The 13,345-nt window shown below is 40.3% G+C and overlaps 1 protein-coding gene across 1 annotated transcript in view; it reads left to right on the plus strand.

Annotated features, from left to right (window-relative positions):
* The window catches only part of akt1 (v-akt murine thymoma viral oncogene homolog 1), a 37,322-nt gene extending 29,173 nt beyond the window's left edge, over positions 1-8,149 (plus strand). Inside the window, exons 11-14 of the mRNA XM_074659793.1 lie at positions 3,248-3,462; positions 3,674-3,761; positions 3,977-4,079; positions 6,245-8,149. Of these exons, the coding sequence (XP_074515894.1) occupies positions 3,248-3,462; positions 3,674-3,761; positions 3,977-4,079; positions 6,245-6,324 (486 nt within the window). The 3' untranslated portion in view covers positions 6,325-8,149. The remainder of the gene's footprint in view (positions 1-3,247; positions 3,463-3,673; positions 3,762-3,976; positions 4,080-6,244) is intronic.
* Positions 8,150-13,345: the final 5,196 nt, after the last annotated feature.

Genomic DNA, 13,345 nt, shown 5'->3' on the forward strand with positions numbered 1-13,345 from the left:
TTATGCAGAATGGCCTATTTCATATATATTATTTTATTGGATTATGATTATCAATGCATTATTGTGTTCATCGCTTTAATGTTGCAGCTGGTAAAGTTGGTGCTAATTTTAATTTCACTTTATGCTGCTGGGTGGCTTAGCCTCCATGAATGCATTATAATCTATTGGTTTACTTGTATTTTGTATCAATAATGAGAATTTGTAAAGTAACTAGTAGCTAAGTACATTTTTTAAATAAATGTTGTGCAGTAAAAATTACAATATTTGCATCTGAGATGTAGTGTAGAAGTAGAAAGTCGCATAAAATGGAAATACTCAAGTAAAGTAAGTAAGTACAAGTAACTCAAAATTGTACTTTAGTACAGTACTTGAGTAATATACCTAGTTACATTCCACCACTGGTGGGATGAACCCTATTCTTCGATGATTGTGGAGGACAGCGCTGTCTAACGTAACTTTGAATTAGTTGAGATCAAACCATACAGTGAGCCTTTATGCCCTTCAAGGAAGCATGTGCGTTCAATATGTTTCTTTACCTTAATACCTGGCTATAGTGTTACTTAATAAACAAAAACAAAGGGAGATCATTTTGAGTAGATTCCTACGTGTGTTGTTGGACATCAGTGGATGAGAAGCATGTGGAAGAAAGGGCAGCTGTCCCAAAAATGCCTTTCTAATCTCCAGCTGAAGTCTGTGAGTTAATGAGTGTGCCGTGTGCCCAGGGCAGGGCAGCCTGCTCTCATATTTGCTGTATGAGGAGGGGTGTGGCTACTCCCTATTGCGTGCAGGTATGACAAGTGCTGGAGTGGGCTGTGTAACCCGATATTGCATTGTAAGTGTTGGCGGTATGTGTGTGTGAGTGTTTGAGCTAGTCCCTCGCCTGTTGCCGTAAAAATGTTTTCCGGGAGAAGGGTGTCCGTGTTGACACAGTTGCCGTATCGTTTGTTTTTAGCCTCCATTTGGAATTTTCTGGTTGGGGGAGGGGGGGGGTGATTGGCTGGCAGCGCCTCAGGAAACGTGAGCTTCCGACCCCTGGAAAAAAAAAGACCACATTGGCTACAGCTGTTGTGTGGCAACAGGGGAGCCACAGCCCCACTGCTGCCCTGGATGCCTCGCCTGACCTGGGCAGAGCCAGAGCTATCCCACAATGCATCAGGCTGCCTCATATACTTCTTATTTTCATCAGTCAAATCAGATCAAAATCTTGCCTCTAACCATCAGCACCAGGCCATCAAGCCTACTGTGTGAATATTTACTCCCACACACCTGGGCAACCATAAAAGAAAATGTTTATTTTCTATACTTCTATTTTTATAGAGTTCCCCACCTGTCCATCCTAAACTCCGTCTAGCCCACCTCGCTGCTCCGCGGAGAGAATGGCACAGTCTATGACAGCTCTCCAGCCTTCGGCAGCGGAGAGCAGCGAGACATCAGGGGGCGTTACCATGGCAACAGGGTCGCTGGCGAGTGTCTCTATGGAGTGCGGGCCAGGCAGTGTTACAGGTTGTTCTGCAGTAAACAATGACCTTGTTGTGTGTGCTGCACAGGAATGCTGTAACGTCTGGGAATATTCCACCCAGAGCAGGGGGGAGAGAGAGGGAGGAGAGACCCAATCTGCCTGACCAGTTTGTCTCTGGAGTAAGCTGTGGGACAAATTCACTTTGTCACTTTTATTAAGTAGTTACAAGAAGAAAACCATTATTGGCTGAGGGAATTGGCTTTTAGGGAATATCTACAAAGAAAAATATGGACAGTTTTAATCTAGCCACTGAAACTGATCTGAATTCACAAGATTAATGTCCGTCAGCACCGAACTCTGTGAGCAAAAAAAAAGTGCAGTATACAGAGTAGAGCTCCAGAGCAGCAGCAAGTGTTTGTGCTTTTATCCGCTCTCTCCTCCCCCTGTCTGTGCTCCTTTGGGGCAGTGTAACAGTATTAGTTTGGGGCTGGGGCCCAAGCAGGCAGGAAAGCAGTCCTGGTTACGTATATGAGGGATGAGCTTGGCTCCTGCGCTCCTGGCAGCTTCACAGCTGTGGCGCTCTTCTACATATATGGGGCAGCTGCGGGCCCAGCTGTCGCACGGTGTGAATCACACGACAGCGGCGCTGGAAATAGAGACGGCCCAGTAATCCTAGCCCCACACCGGCTTCACGTTACTCCCCCTGCCCTCCCAATCCTCCTCCTCGATGCTCACCACTCACCGCAGCGCCAGGCGGAGTGCCCACATGCGCGGCTGCGTGCACGTGCACACACACAGTAGTTTTGTTCCTTTTACGGACACATCCGTCCATCTGTTTTCCAGGACCCTCTCTCTCTTCCTCGGCCTGTGTACTGTTGTGTCCATATCTAATTCTATTAATCCACCCACGTCTTTTACCGAAGTTTCTATTCTTAGGTCTGAATTGCCCAGCATCACGCTGCTCCTTGAGGTTTAAGAGAACAGGCTGTTCTCCTTGTCTTGATTTCACCTTCAACATCCGCCTGGCGAGGTAGAATCCAGTACATGTCCCCGGAGACCTTGGAACAACTCCGCTCAGCAGCACATTAGTCATGCAACAGGTTGCGCTGCTCAGCGAGCACAACACTGGAGGAGTTTGTCTCATTAACAACTGTCGAGAAAAGTCATCCTATGGAAATAATAAGACTAAATATTCGCCCCTCTCTCTCTGGTTGTGTTCATTGAGCAGTTTGTTTGTAGGACTGGTCAGTGTTTGTTGCCACACATTTGCTTATTTAAGCGACCCACACCTCTGCTGCTTGTTGATCTGCATGTGTGTGTTTGGGTATATGTGTGGAAGGCCCTGTGGTGATTAAATATGCAGGGCTCCAGGGGAAACTCTATCCCAGCTCCTAATGTGAGATGTGAGTCAGTGCTGGCTGGGGCTGCCTCAAAAGACCGGACCAGGGGGGGGGAGCAGGTGATTTTGGTGGGGGAGTGGGGGTGGGGTGATGGGGGACAGTTGCTTTAGGGTCTGTATGTTCAGCCTAAAGAGCTGCTGTCTTCACAGCCATGTGATGTCCAAACACAACTTCTAAACTGCCACAAAACTATAGGAACTAAACATGTTCTTTAGCTTGTTCTAGGTAGATAAGACATATTTTTACTTTATTATAAGACAGCGGTATTGTCATATGAAAGAATATAATACCTACGTACTATATCCCCCTCCCCAAGTAGTTAAAATAGCTCATGAGCATCCCAACAGCTGCATTAAATAAACTTTTACAACCCCTCTTCATCCCCAAGGTGCTAGAAGACAACGACTACGGCCGCGCTGTGGACTGGTGGGGTCTGGGGGTGGTGATGTACGAGATGATGTGCGGCAGACTGCCTTTCTACAACCAGGACCACGAGAAGCTGTTCGAGCTCATCCTCATGGAAGACATCCGCTTCCCTCGGACACTCGGCCCCGAGGCGCGCTCGCTGCTCTCTGGCCTTCTTAAGAAGGAACCGATGCAGAGGTGAGGAGAATCTACTGTATCCTCTACAGTAGTGAAGCTCAACGTGGCATTGTTTATGATTCAAAAACGTATTTTTGATACGAGCTTATGAGCTTTTCTTGTGATAAAATCCCTGGAAAAGTGGAATTAAATGTATTAGAAGTACCAGTTTGCATATTTATTGATATTTTTTCTGTCTTGACACATTCGTTCTTTTGTACTTGTCTTCCAGGTTAGGTGGAGGGCCCGACGACGCCAAGGAAATCATGCAGCACAAGTTCTTCGCAGGCATCGAATGGCAAGATGTTTACGAGAAGAAGGTCAGTTTCTGAAATGTTCATGTTGCTTTGTTTCAACATCATTTTCTTGAAAGCTCAGAAAACCATCACTTCCCCCTGGGATCAGAAAAAGTTGCATCACTCGAAGCGCCACCATCTAGAAAAGATGTAAATTGACATCAAGAGGACAACTGTTACCAAACTGTATGACGCAGCTGATGTGCCGATATGTTTATATCTCTTCTCCTCTCCAACAGCTGGTCCCGCCGTTCAAGCCCCAAGTTACCTCGGAGACGGACACACGATATTTTGATGAGGAGTTCACAGCACAGACCATCACTATAACGCCACCCGGACAAGGTACCGCCAAACCATACACACCCGCACGTATACTACACTTACAATACGACTTTACTTATGTGATATAACACAACTTCAAATCATCAGACTGCTCGTTATTGTGGAGCTTTAGTGTTTGAATGCGACAGTAAAGGCAGATGTGAGCTGTGGACTGTGCGAGAGATGATGAATTGCCACCTAACTTGTATAATACATTTCCCTCCACCTCCTGTGAGACTTTATTAAGAATGAGGAATTACACTTTCAATTCACTCAAGATGAGAGCAGACTTTTTTTCCCAGGGGTTACTGAATTACTAATCCTTGAAAAAATGGTTAATGAATTAGTTCTCATGTGAAATCCCTAAAATGATTGCCCCCGTTTCCTTTCATTTTCAATTTTATATCAAAATGTAAGCTGTCAGGTTCATAAGAAAACAGATTCACTCTTTCAGAAAGATTATGTTAGGTGTTTTCCTCCTTACAGAACTTTCTTGGTGTGAGGATCTAGTTAGTTTTGGGGAGTTCATAAATGTGAGTAAAGAAATCATTCTGCTGACGTACAAAGCTCCCTTGAGAGGAGTCTCCCCTCTCCTGGAGAGCCAGTGCCATTAAAACATCGTCATGTCTCACAAAGTCATCAAATGCATTTGAACTACAGCCAGCGTGTCAAAGCAGAGGTGACTCAGTATAAGAAGAATAATAAGATAATAGATTGACAGTATATAGGATTATTGGGACTGTGTGATATTGACTAAATCAAAATAATTTATGTTTTTGAATGAATATTTTGAAAATGTGGTGCCTTCAAAAGATACAGAAAAAAGGAGTTTTAGAATCGATGATTAGCGATGTGGTGCAGCATTAACTGTTTATTTCACTCAGCAAAGTTACCACCACTACTACGACTGTAATGCAGCTTTTAAGACTACGAAAAGTCAACATCCTACTACAGCAGTATAACAAGCAACATCTAAGACAGTATCTATTGTGATATCACATTGCAACATTTTATCAGTTGCGTCTAGAAGGTAACCCGCAAATTGCGAAAACTTTGCAAAAGCTTGAAAAAACTCCCACGAGACTCGCTGCCCGACGACCTATCCTAACCTTAACTCTTCGAGGTCAATCCTAACCTCAATATTTGAGATCAATCCTAACCTTAACCATCTCGCCAGAGTTTTGCAACCTTCTAGCCACAACCCATTTTATCTCCCAGCTCCAGACCTTTTCATTGCCATTCTGTTGTTAGGGCAACAGCTTTGGTCCAAGTTTACTTCCTGTCTGCTACTGCATTAACAAACATTGCAACAGGAAATACAAAGGGGCCCATTAAAATGTTTATGTTGTCAAGTTTTAAAAGTTCTATAGGAATAATTAGATTGATATGTACTTCTACTAGGAGTAGGTGATACAGTTCAAATCCTCTGTCACACAAATCATATATCCAATATAAAAGTATACGTCATATACTGCAATATTTAAAAATTTCTGGAAAATCAATTGAGAGACTGTTAATAGATAAAGAGGTTTGTTTTTGTCTGTCCAGGAAATTAAATACCAAACAAATTAAGAAACATCACATTGATGCAAAAATCAAACTAAAATCCAGAGGTAGAGGAAGTACTCAGATCTTGTACTTAGGTAAAAGTAGCAATACCACAGTGTAGATATACTCTGTTCCAAGTAAAAGTCCTGCATTCAAATTTCTACTTAAGTAAAAGGATGAAAGTATTGGCATCAAAATATACTAAAAGTGCCAAAAATAAAATTACTCATTATGCAGAATGGCACAATTCAGAATAATGTTTGTTATATTACTGCATTATATTTAATGATGCATTAACATGTAGCGTGTAATTCTCTAATAATGCAGCTGGTGAAGGTGGTGTTAAGTGTTAACTATTTTATATATTTTATCTGCTATAGTTTGGGAATTTCCCCCCGGGGATCAATAAAATCGTATGTTATATTAAGCTATAGTATTACATCATAATTTCTTTTTTTGGTAAGAGTTTGTATTACAAAACTTAAACGTAAACTTTTGCTTCAAAACAGACCTGGTCATTGATTTGCAACATTGCTCACAGTAGACAGTAGACAATATATAGTAGACATTATATATTGTCATATCGCCCATCCCTAAGCTCTACAAGAAATAAGCCGTTGTTTGCCCTCTGTCCTCAGATGACAGTATGGAGTCATTCGACAGCGAGCGGAGACCCCACTTCCCCCAGTTCTCCTACTCCGCCAGTGGGACGGCCTGAACGACCCTCATACATTCCTCCGGTCCCACCATCTCCCCTCTCCCCACACCGACTGCACTCTCAAAAGACCGGGGCCACAGCCCCATCCTCCCAGCATTGTCTGCAGACGCCGTCGGTGGATGTAACATTTACAATCTGCAAGTTGTGTTTTTCCAGGAAGGAGGAAATTCAAGACAAAACAAAGATAACTGTGGTTGTTCTGTGAGGCCTTTGAAGACTTGACCACGCTGAGAGAGAGAGAGAGAGAGAGTCAACACTACCCTGCATCTCCTAGTTGTTATGCTGTATACTGAGCAGGCATCCATACACCATAATGAACGGGGAAATGTAGTCATGTCATGCACAAATTAGGCCATTGATGTGAATTTTTGTATTGAAAATATACAACAGAATATGAATCAACCATTTCAAATAGAAACAGGCATACTGAGGACCAAAAAGATCATGTGAGCAGAGAGTGTGTGTTGTTTGTTGAGTGGGTAATAAATACATGTTTTCCTCTCTTAAGACTTCTGAACAATTCAAATACCATTCAGACTTTTTTGGCTTCAAAAGTGAATGTACCGTATCAAATAAAGTCAATCTTTCTGCATACTTATGGCTGATTCTCCTAAGACTGAAACATCTTCTGGAGGGGATTTTTATCACTTTTTCTACTTTACTCTGATCCAAAAACTGACACCAATCGGTCTGTTGTGTTATCACGCTATACCACAATGAGTCTGATGAATCAATTGTGCAATACAGTCTGATGTGAGGACAAAAATGCAGAGCGATTAATCATTAAGGTGGCCTGCAATGGATTCCTCTTGACTGTTTGCACATCAGAGTCACCCCAGTTTCCTGTTCCGGATAATAACTAGCTCCTCCAGCCCCACCTCCCCCACCCCCCGAAGTAAGTGCTTCTAGTTCCCGATGCCTTCCTATCTCGCCTCCGTGCTGCAGACACCTCCTGGTTTCCCTCTGATCAGGGTCAGTTGCTGCTGACCCATCAGAAACTCTTCTCTCCTCTGGGTTTTTCCTCCGTGTACAGTACAGTATTGGGTGTTTTCCACCCGGTGCATTCACTGCAGCCTCAATGAGGTCACGTTAACACAACACATCTTCTTTAGGAATACTTTGCAAACAAACTGGGCTTCAGGGGAAACACAGAGTCACCCTTAATTTGCTACTTTTTGTCCCTTCACGAGTTATTTATATGAGACCAGCATTGACTAAAATGAGTTTTACTGTGCCAATGATATGCACTTTGCTGCCCCTTAAAATGATTGTATTTGGACTTTGTGCTTTATGGTTGGTAAAGACTAAATTAGCTTCTTTTTTTATAATGTAAATTCAAATGTTGTGGATACACATAAAACAAGAATTGCTTGTTTGAATGATTACTCCCCTTTTACAGACGCCTGAGGCTAAACTGAGACTCTTGGGAACTGAAACTCTGTTTTCAAAGTGTACTAGAAGTTTCCTCAGTATTTTTTTTTTTAAGATGACAGATAATCATTTTCCAAAAGTGCATCATACGTTATTGAATGTAATGGTTTTTATGGTATTGTTTTCACTTTGATCGTTTGCAAACCTTTTTGTTCGGTTTCTGATTGTTACTTATTCCTATGCACGCTCACCCCCCTTTTGCTGTCACCTTCTGAAAATAGGGAAATTCATTTTATACTTTTTATTTTTTATTTCAACTTTTTTTTTTTTGTACCTTGCCCTCCCATATTCCTGAGACTGAGGACACCAGCTTTAGTAAACAAATAATATAAACTTTGTACACTGTTTTTACTTGTTTCTTTCAAATTGATGAAATAAAAGGTCTTAACAAAAAGCTGTGTAGACTCTCAGACTTTTATTGTGAAATCTTACAGCTCTGCTCTTGAAGACGTACAAATGAATTCACAACATTACCAAAAAATCTAATATTTGGATAATAAACCAATTGTGAAATAATGATTACTGCGGTTAGACATACCTACTGTTATTTTACAGGAATGACAATGTTGAGAGGATTTCCTCTTTTTCGACAGCACTTTTGTTTTTACCACAAATGTCCTTCCCAGTCCTCTTATTTGCACCTGATCATGATCTTCCTATCTTTCATTTCTTGTTTTTCTCCCTGATCTTTCACTTTTCATACAATTTCACTTCAGTTTGATTTGGATTTTATATGGCTATGACTTTTAAGTTGCAATAGCTACATCAGCAGGTTCTACCTTTACTCTCTGCCACTAAATAGTGTTGGATTAGTCAATAGGAGCAGGAATTGTGTTCATCTAAACCTCCCTGTGATTGCACCCTGCAGATAAAACACAGCTAAGTGTGTGAGACAAATGCTCCAGCAGCACACGGCGGCTCTGACTGTGTCTTGGCCGTGTTCTCTGCCTCTGCAGGACCGCTCAGGTCCACGTCTGGGGCTCTGCAGCTGGTCTGAGACGGCAGAGATGCTCCCCCCGGGCCTTTGGGCAGATGGTACAGTCTCTGGAGCAGATGTTGACAGCCAGGGCTCACACAGTCTGTCTTTTGGCCAGCTGCAATACACAGCGCCACACAGCGAGACCAAGGCTTGGCCCAGTGTGGCGCTCACCTGACAACCATCCCTCACCTGACTCTCGAGCTGCATGCACCTCCCCAAAACGCACACACACCGCAGAGCCGAGGCTGCGGCTCCGCCACGGGCCTCCCCTGGGTGATGGAGTGTTGTGCTGTGTGAGGAAAGTGTCACTCACAGCCTGCGAGCCAGAGCTCCTCTCTTTGTACTAGACAAAAATGTTTCCTCCTATATGTCACAATATAGAGCCAGTGGAGGCTGGCATTGATATACTATATGAAGTGAATCTTGGTAAAAGCCACTATCTCATACTGGTTTTGCTTTTAGAATTTATAGGAATTATGAATGAGAGATTGTAGCCTCATATTTGTATCCTTAAACATGTGGCTTTTGAAGCTTCGAGACACAAGCAGCTGTAACTCAAAATCAAGAGGATGTAACATCTATTTTCTACTTACAATGTAAAATACTAAAGCTATTTAGCTCATTTTTTTTGCTTGATTAAAGTCTCAGTATAAGATTCTTCACTGCAAACTGTTTTATAAAGAACCACTATATAGAAATCTCCTTTTTTTGTCCCTTAATGTCTCAGCAGTGAGAGTGCAAGATCAGCTGCATAGAGGCAGGCTTCAACTTGCATTCTCCTTACTGACTGACTGCACTATGCTGCTGCAACTGCAAAAAGATCATACAAATATAAAAACACATAAAAAACTGCAGGAGACAGTGAAAGCAGGAGGAGCACACGGGGCAAAATATAGAGCCACCAATCACAAATTTGCCTCAAGGTGCTTTACAATCTGTACAGCGTACCACGACCTCTGTCCTTCATGACCCTTGATTCAGATAAGGAAAAACTTTTACATGGAAAAAGTGGAAGAAACCTCACAGAGGACGGATTCCTCTCCCACGGCAGGCCGACATGCAATAGATGTTGTGTGTACATAATAGACCCAATATAGTAACACTAATCAAAGGATGCATCTTCAAACAGATCTGTGCCACACGACCTCCTCTCCACCGTGGAGATCAGGAAGAGGACACAGTACAATACACAATACACAAGAGGCAAAACTCAAGCACACCGTTCACACAGATAGGAGGAAGGAAACAAATACAGACAGATAGAGAGAGAGAGACAATAGGAGAACTTACACACGAGGGAGCAAGAGACACAATAGGAGAGGCTGGATCTCCTGGAGGACGAAGAAGATCCAGATCCAAACATCTGGATTGAGGCAATGATCAGCCAGGACAGAGAGACAGAGAGAAAGAGAGAGAGAGAGAGAGGTCCAGGATGGTCAATGGTCCAGCATAGCGAAGCCTGAGTTAAAAGACAGGAGACAGCTTGTGGGACAGGGTTAGAGAGATGCAGTGGTTTTCAGAAAGTTTACAGTGTTTTTGTCGGTACAAACATGGACTATAAGTTCTAGGTTTAATAGATTGTCATAGTAGGAGAAGCACAGGTGTTACAAATAACATCAACGGTGTCTCTGTTCTAGGGCTGCAATGATTAATCGATTAATATTAAATTAATCGCAAACTATTTTGATAACCGATTAATCAGTTTGAGTCATTTTCTAAGAAAAACTAGTCTAAATTCTCTGATTCCAGCTTCTTAAATGTGAATATTTCCTGGTTTCTTTACTCCTCAGTGACAGTAAACTGAATATCTTTGAGTTGTGGACAAAACAAGACATTTGAGGACGTCGTCTCGGGCTTTGGGAAACACTGATTGACACTTTTCACCATTTTCGGACATTTTATAGACCAAACAACTAAATCGAGTAATCGGGAAAATAATCAGATGGATCAACAATGAAAATTATCGTGCAGCCTTACTCTGTTCTATTCAAGTGTCCCAGTAAGCCGTGACAGTTTGACAGTGATCCATCATGCACAACAGGACCCTGAAACTGAAGCAGGTAAATGGAATTCAGCCATCATTCATTTTATTATTTACACCTAGGTGCTTTTCCTACTCTGACATGTCAAAATGTCTTATTGCTGTGTCATGCGGCTTGGTGGAAGGAAGTGGTGTCGTGATTTGGTGAAGGAGCATATGAAGGTGTGACAGAGGTCAGGGCCCTCGGAAACCGGTTCAACCTGTTGACTACAAGCCCCTTCATATCAACACTAAGAGCTGGGATGAAGTGGAGGGGAACACTCATTCGAACTTAGTATAAGGACCTTTTAATTTGTAAAATAAACTGTACTGTTTGTTTAGAGTGGCATAAATCAATAGTTAACATTCTTGTATGCATTGTAAGCAATATCAAATCCATGTAATATGTAGGAAGATTATTTAAACACATTGTAGAGATACCTTTCCTCTCATATTTACTAGACTGGAGGTAATCATTCTCCTCCTGCTTTACTCACTATCAACACTATAAGAGCAACATATCAGTGTGTGATGAAAGAAATGAATGAATGATGATATCTAACATGAGCACAGTGAAACATCGTGACTTTGTGGCTTCATTGAATTTGCCCTTAACATCCTGAATTAATCTTATGACAAAAAATGGAAACATTTGCTTGCGATCAATACTTTAAATTGGAACTATAGCGCCATCTAGTGGGTATTAGGTTTATGTAAAAAAAAAAAAGTATTTGGATTAATATTCCATATCCACACATATCACCAGATGTTTTGTTTGATAGTTGAAAGGAAATGATAATAAAGACTTAGTACAGTGATACTTTAATGTAATACTGGTGCCTCATACACAATTCAACAACAATAAATCAACATTATTTTAATCTCAAATCCAGTCTATTCCTTGACGCAGCAGTTGTAATTACTATTTTAGCTCGCTGCCACAGAAAAGCTATATATATATATATATATATATATATATACATATTTTTTTTGTGTTATATATATATCATATATATTTTATATATATGATATATATATATATATATATATAATTATATATATAATTTAATTTTATATATATAATTTTGTATATATATAAAAAAATTATAATATTTTTTTTTCTGTTGGCCAGCAGTGAGACACAAGATAAACAAAGTCCTATGGCCGTGAATAGACGCGAAGATCGTCTATAAAGGTGATGAATAACCAGATGCTTAAACTGTAGTCCGGTCTGCAAAAATGTTTTTAAGTTTTAAGTAATGGCATACACTCAACTGGAGAGCCCTCACAAAGCAGCTGCTTTAAAATATTACAGAATACATTTTAAAATATCTCCCTAGTGAGGATGTTGTCAGACATGTAGCACCATAGTTGCACTTAAAATATCCTCAGCAGGTATTATAATGTAATAAATAAATATTTATCTGATATTCACTACATAAAACAAGATACAGTATAGTATGGATGGAAGTCTATGAATAATTACAGTGTACTTTACTATTTACAACAACTTTATAAGTACATTCACTCACTAATTTCGATATACATGAGCTTTACTTGAGTATTTATATTTTATGTACACTTTGTACTTCTACCTATTCACACATACCGGAGGCTCTCGACATTATTGACTAGTTTCTTTGCAGAGTCAAATTTTCTTTCAACATATGATAAACTTGTTATAAGTTTGTAACCATGTTTTTCAGCATACTGAGCGTGACATTTTACAGGTGAAAAATAACCTTGTCAGTTCTCTCTTGTGGACAAACTACAATGGGGGCACTGTTTCTACATTAGCTAAAACCTATTTTGGCATTTCTGTACTGCAATGTATTGTTTCTTATCAGCAGACTTATACTGTATATCGATACAGCTATATCTGCAATAAGCTAATATCGGTCAATACATCTGCATGGCTGATTTATTAGTCCAGCTCTACTATAAAGTAGTTAAGATTAGCTCTACCTCTACTTCAACACTAAAGTGCTGCTTACCTGTCAATGCATCAGTGATAATAATTCAGTAAGATAATATCTATAATATAACACTCTGAAAAGGCCGAGTATGTGTGTGCTTACTTTTGTTAATTTAAGTACATTTTGTTTGTTTGTTTTTTACTTAAGTGAAACAAATGTTTTGAATACAAGACTTTTACTTGTAACAGAGTACCTTTATAGTATAGTATGGCTACTTTTACTTCAGTAAAGGTCAAGGATATATATACTTATTATATTACTGTCTACACACATAAACCACAAATGCCCCAAACAAACAAAATAAAAAAATAATAATAATAATTAAAAAAGTTTAAATAAGATAAGATAAGATGAACCTTTATTAATCCCCGGAGGGAAATTCAGGTGTCAAAGCAGCAACATCAGCAAACAGAGTGAAACACAGTAGAGGTAAAGGTTTACAAAAATTCTAAAAACAATAAATAGACATATAAAAGATACAGAGTGAATGGGTGAACATAGTGTGTACAGTCCGTCAATAAATAAATGTAGTATGTACAATAAATAAATGTAATATGTACAAATGTAGGTCACATAACAATTCGTGACATTTCTGTTTTAATTATAAGATATATA

Source organism: Sebastes fasciatus, chromosome 15 (assembly GCF_043250625.1).
Source record: "Sebastes fasciatus isolate fSebFas1 chromosome 15, fSebFas1.pri, whole genome shotgun sequence".
Classification (NCBI taxonomy): Eukaryota; Metazoa; Chordata; class Actinopteri; order Perciformes; family Sebastidae; genus Sebastes; species Sebastes fasciatus.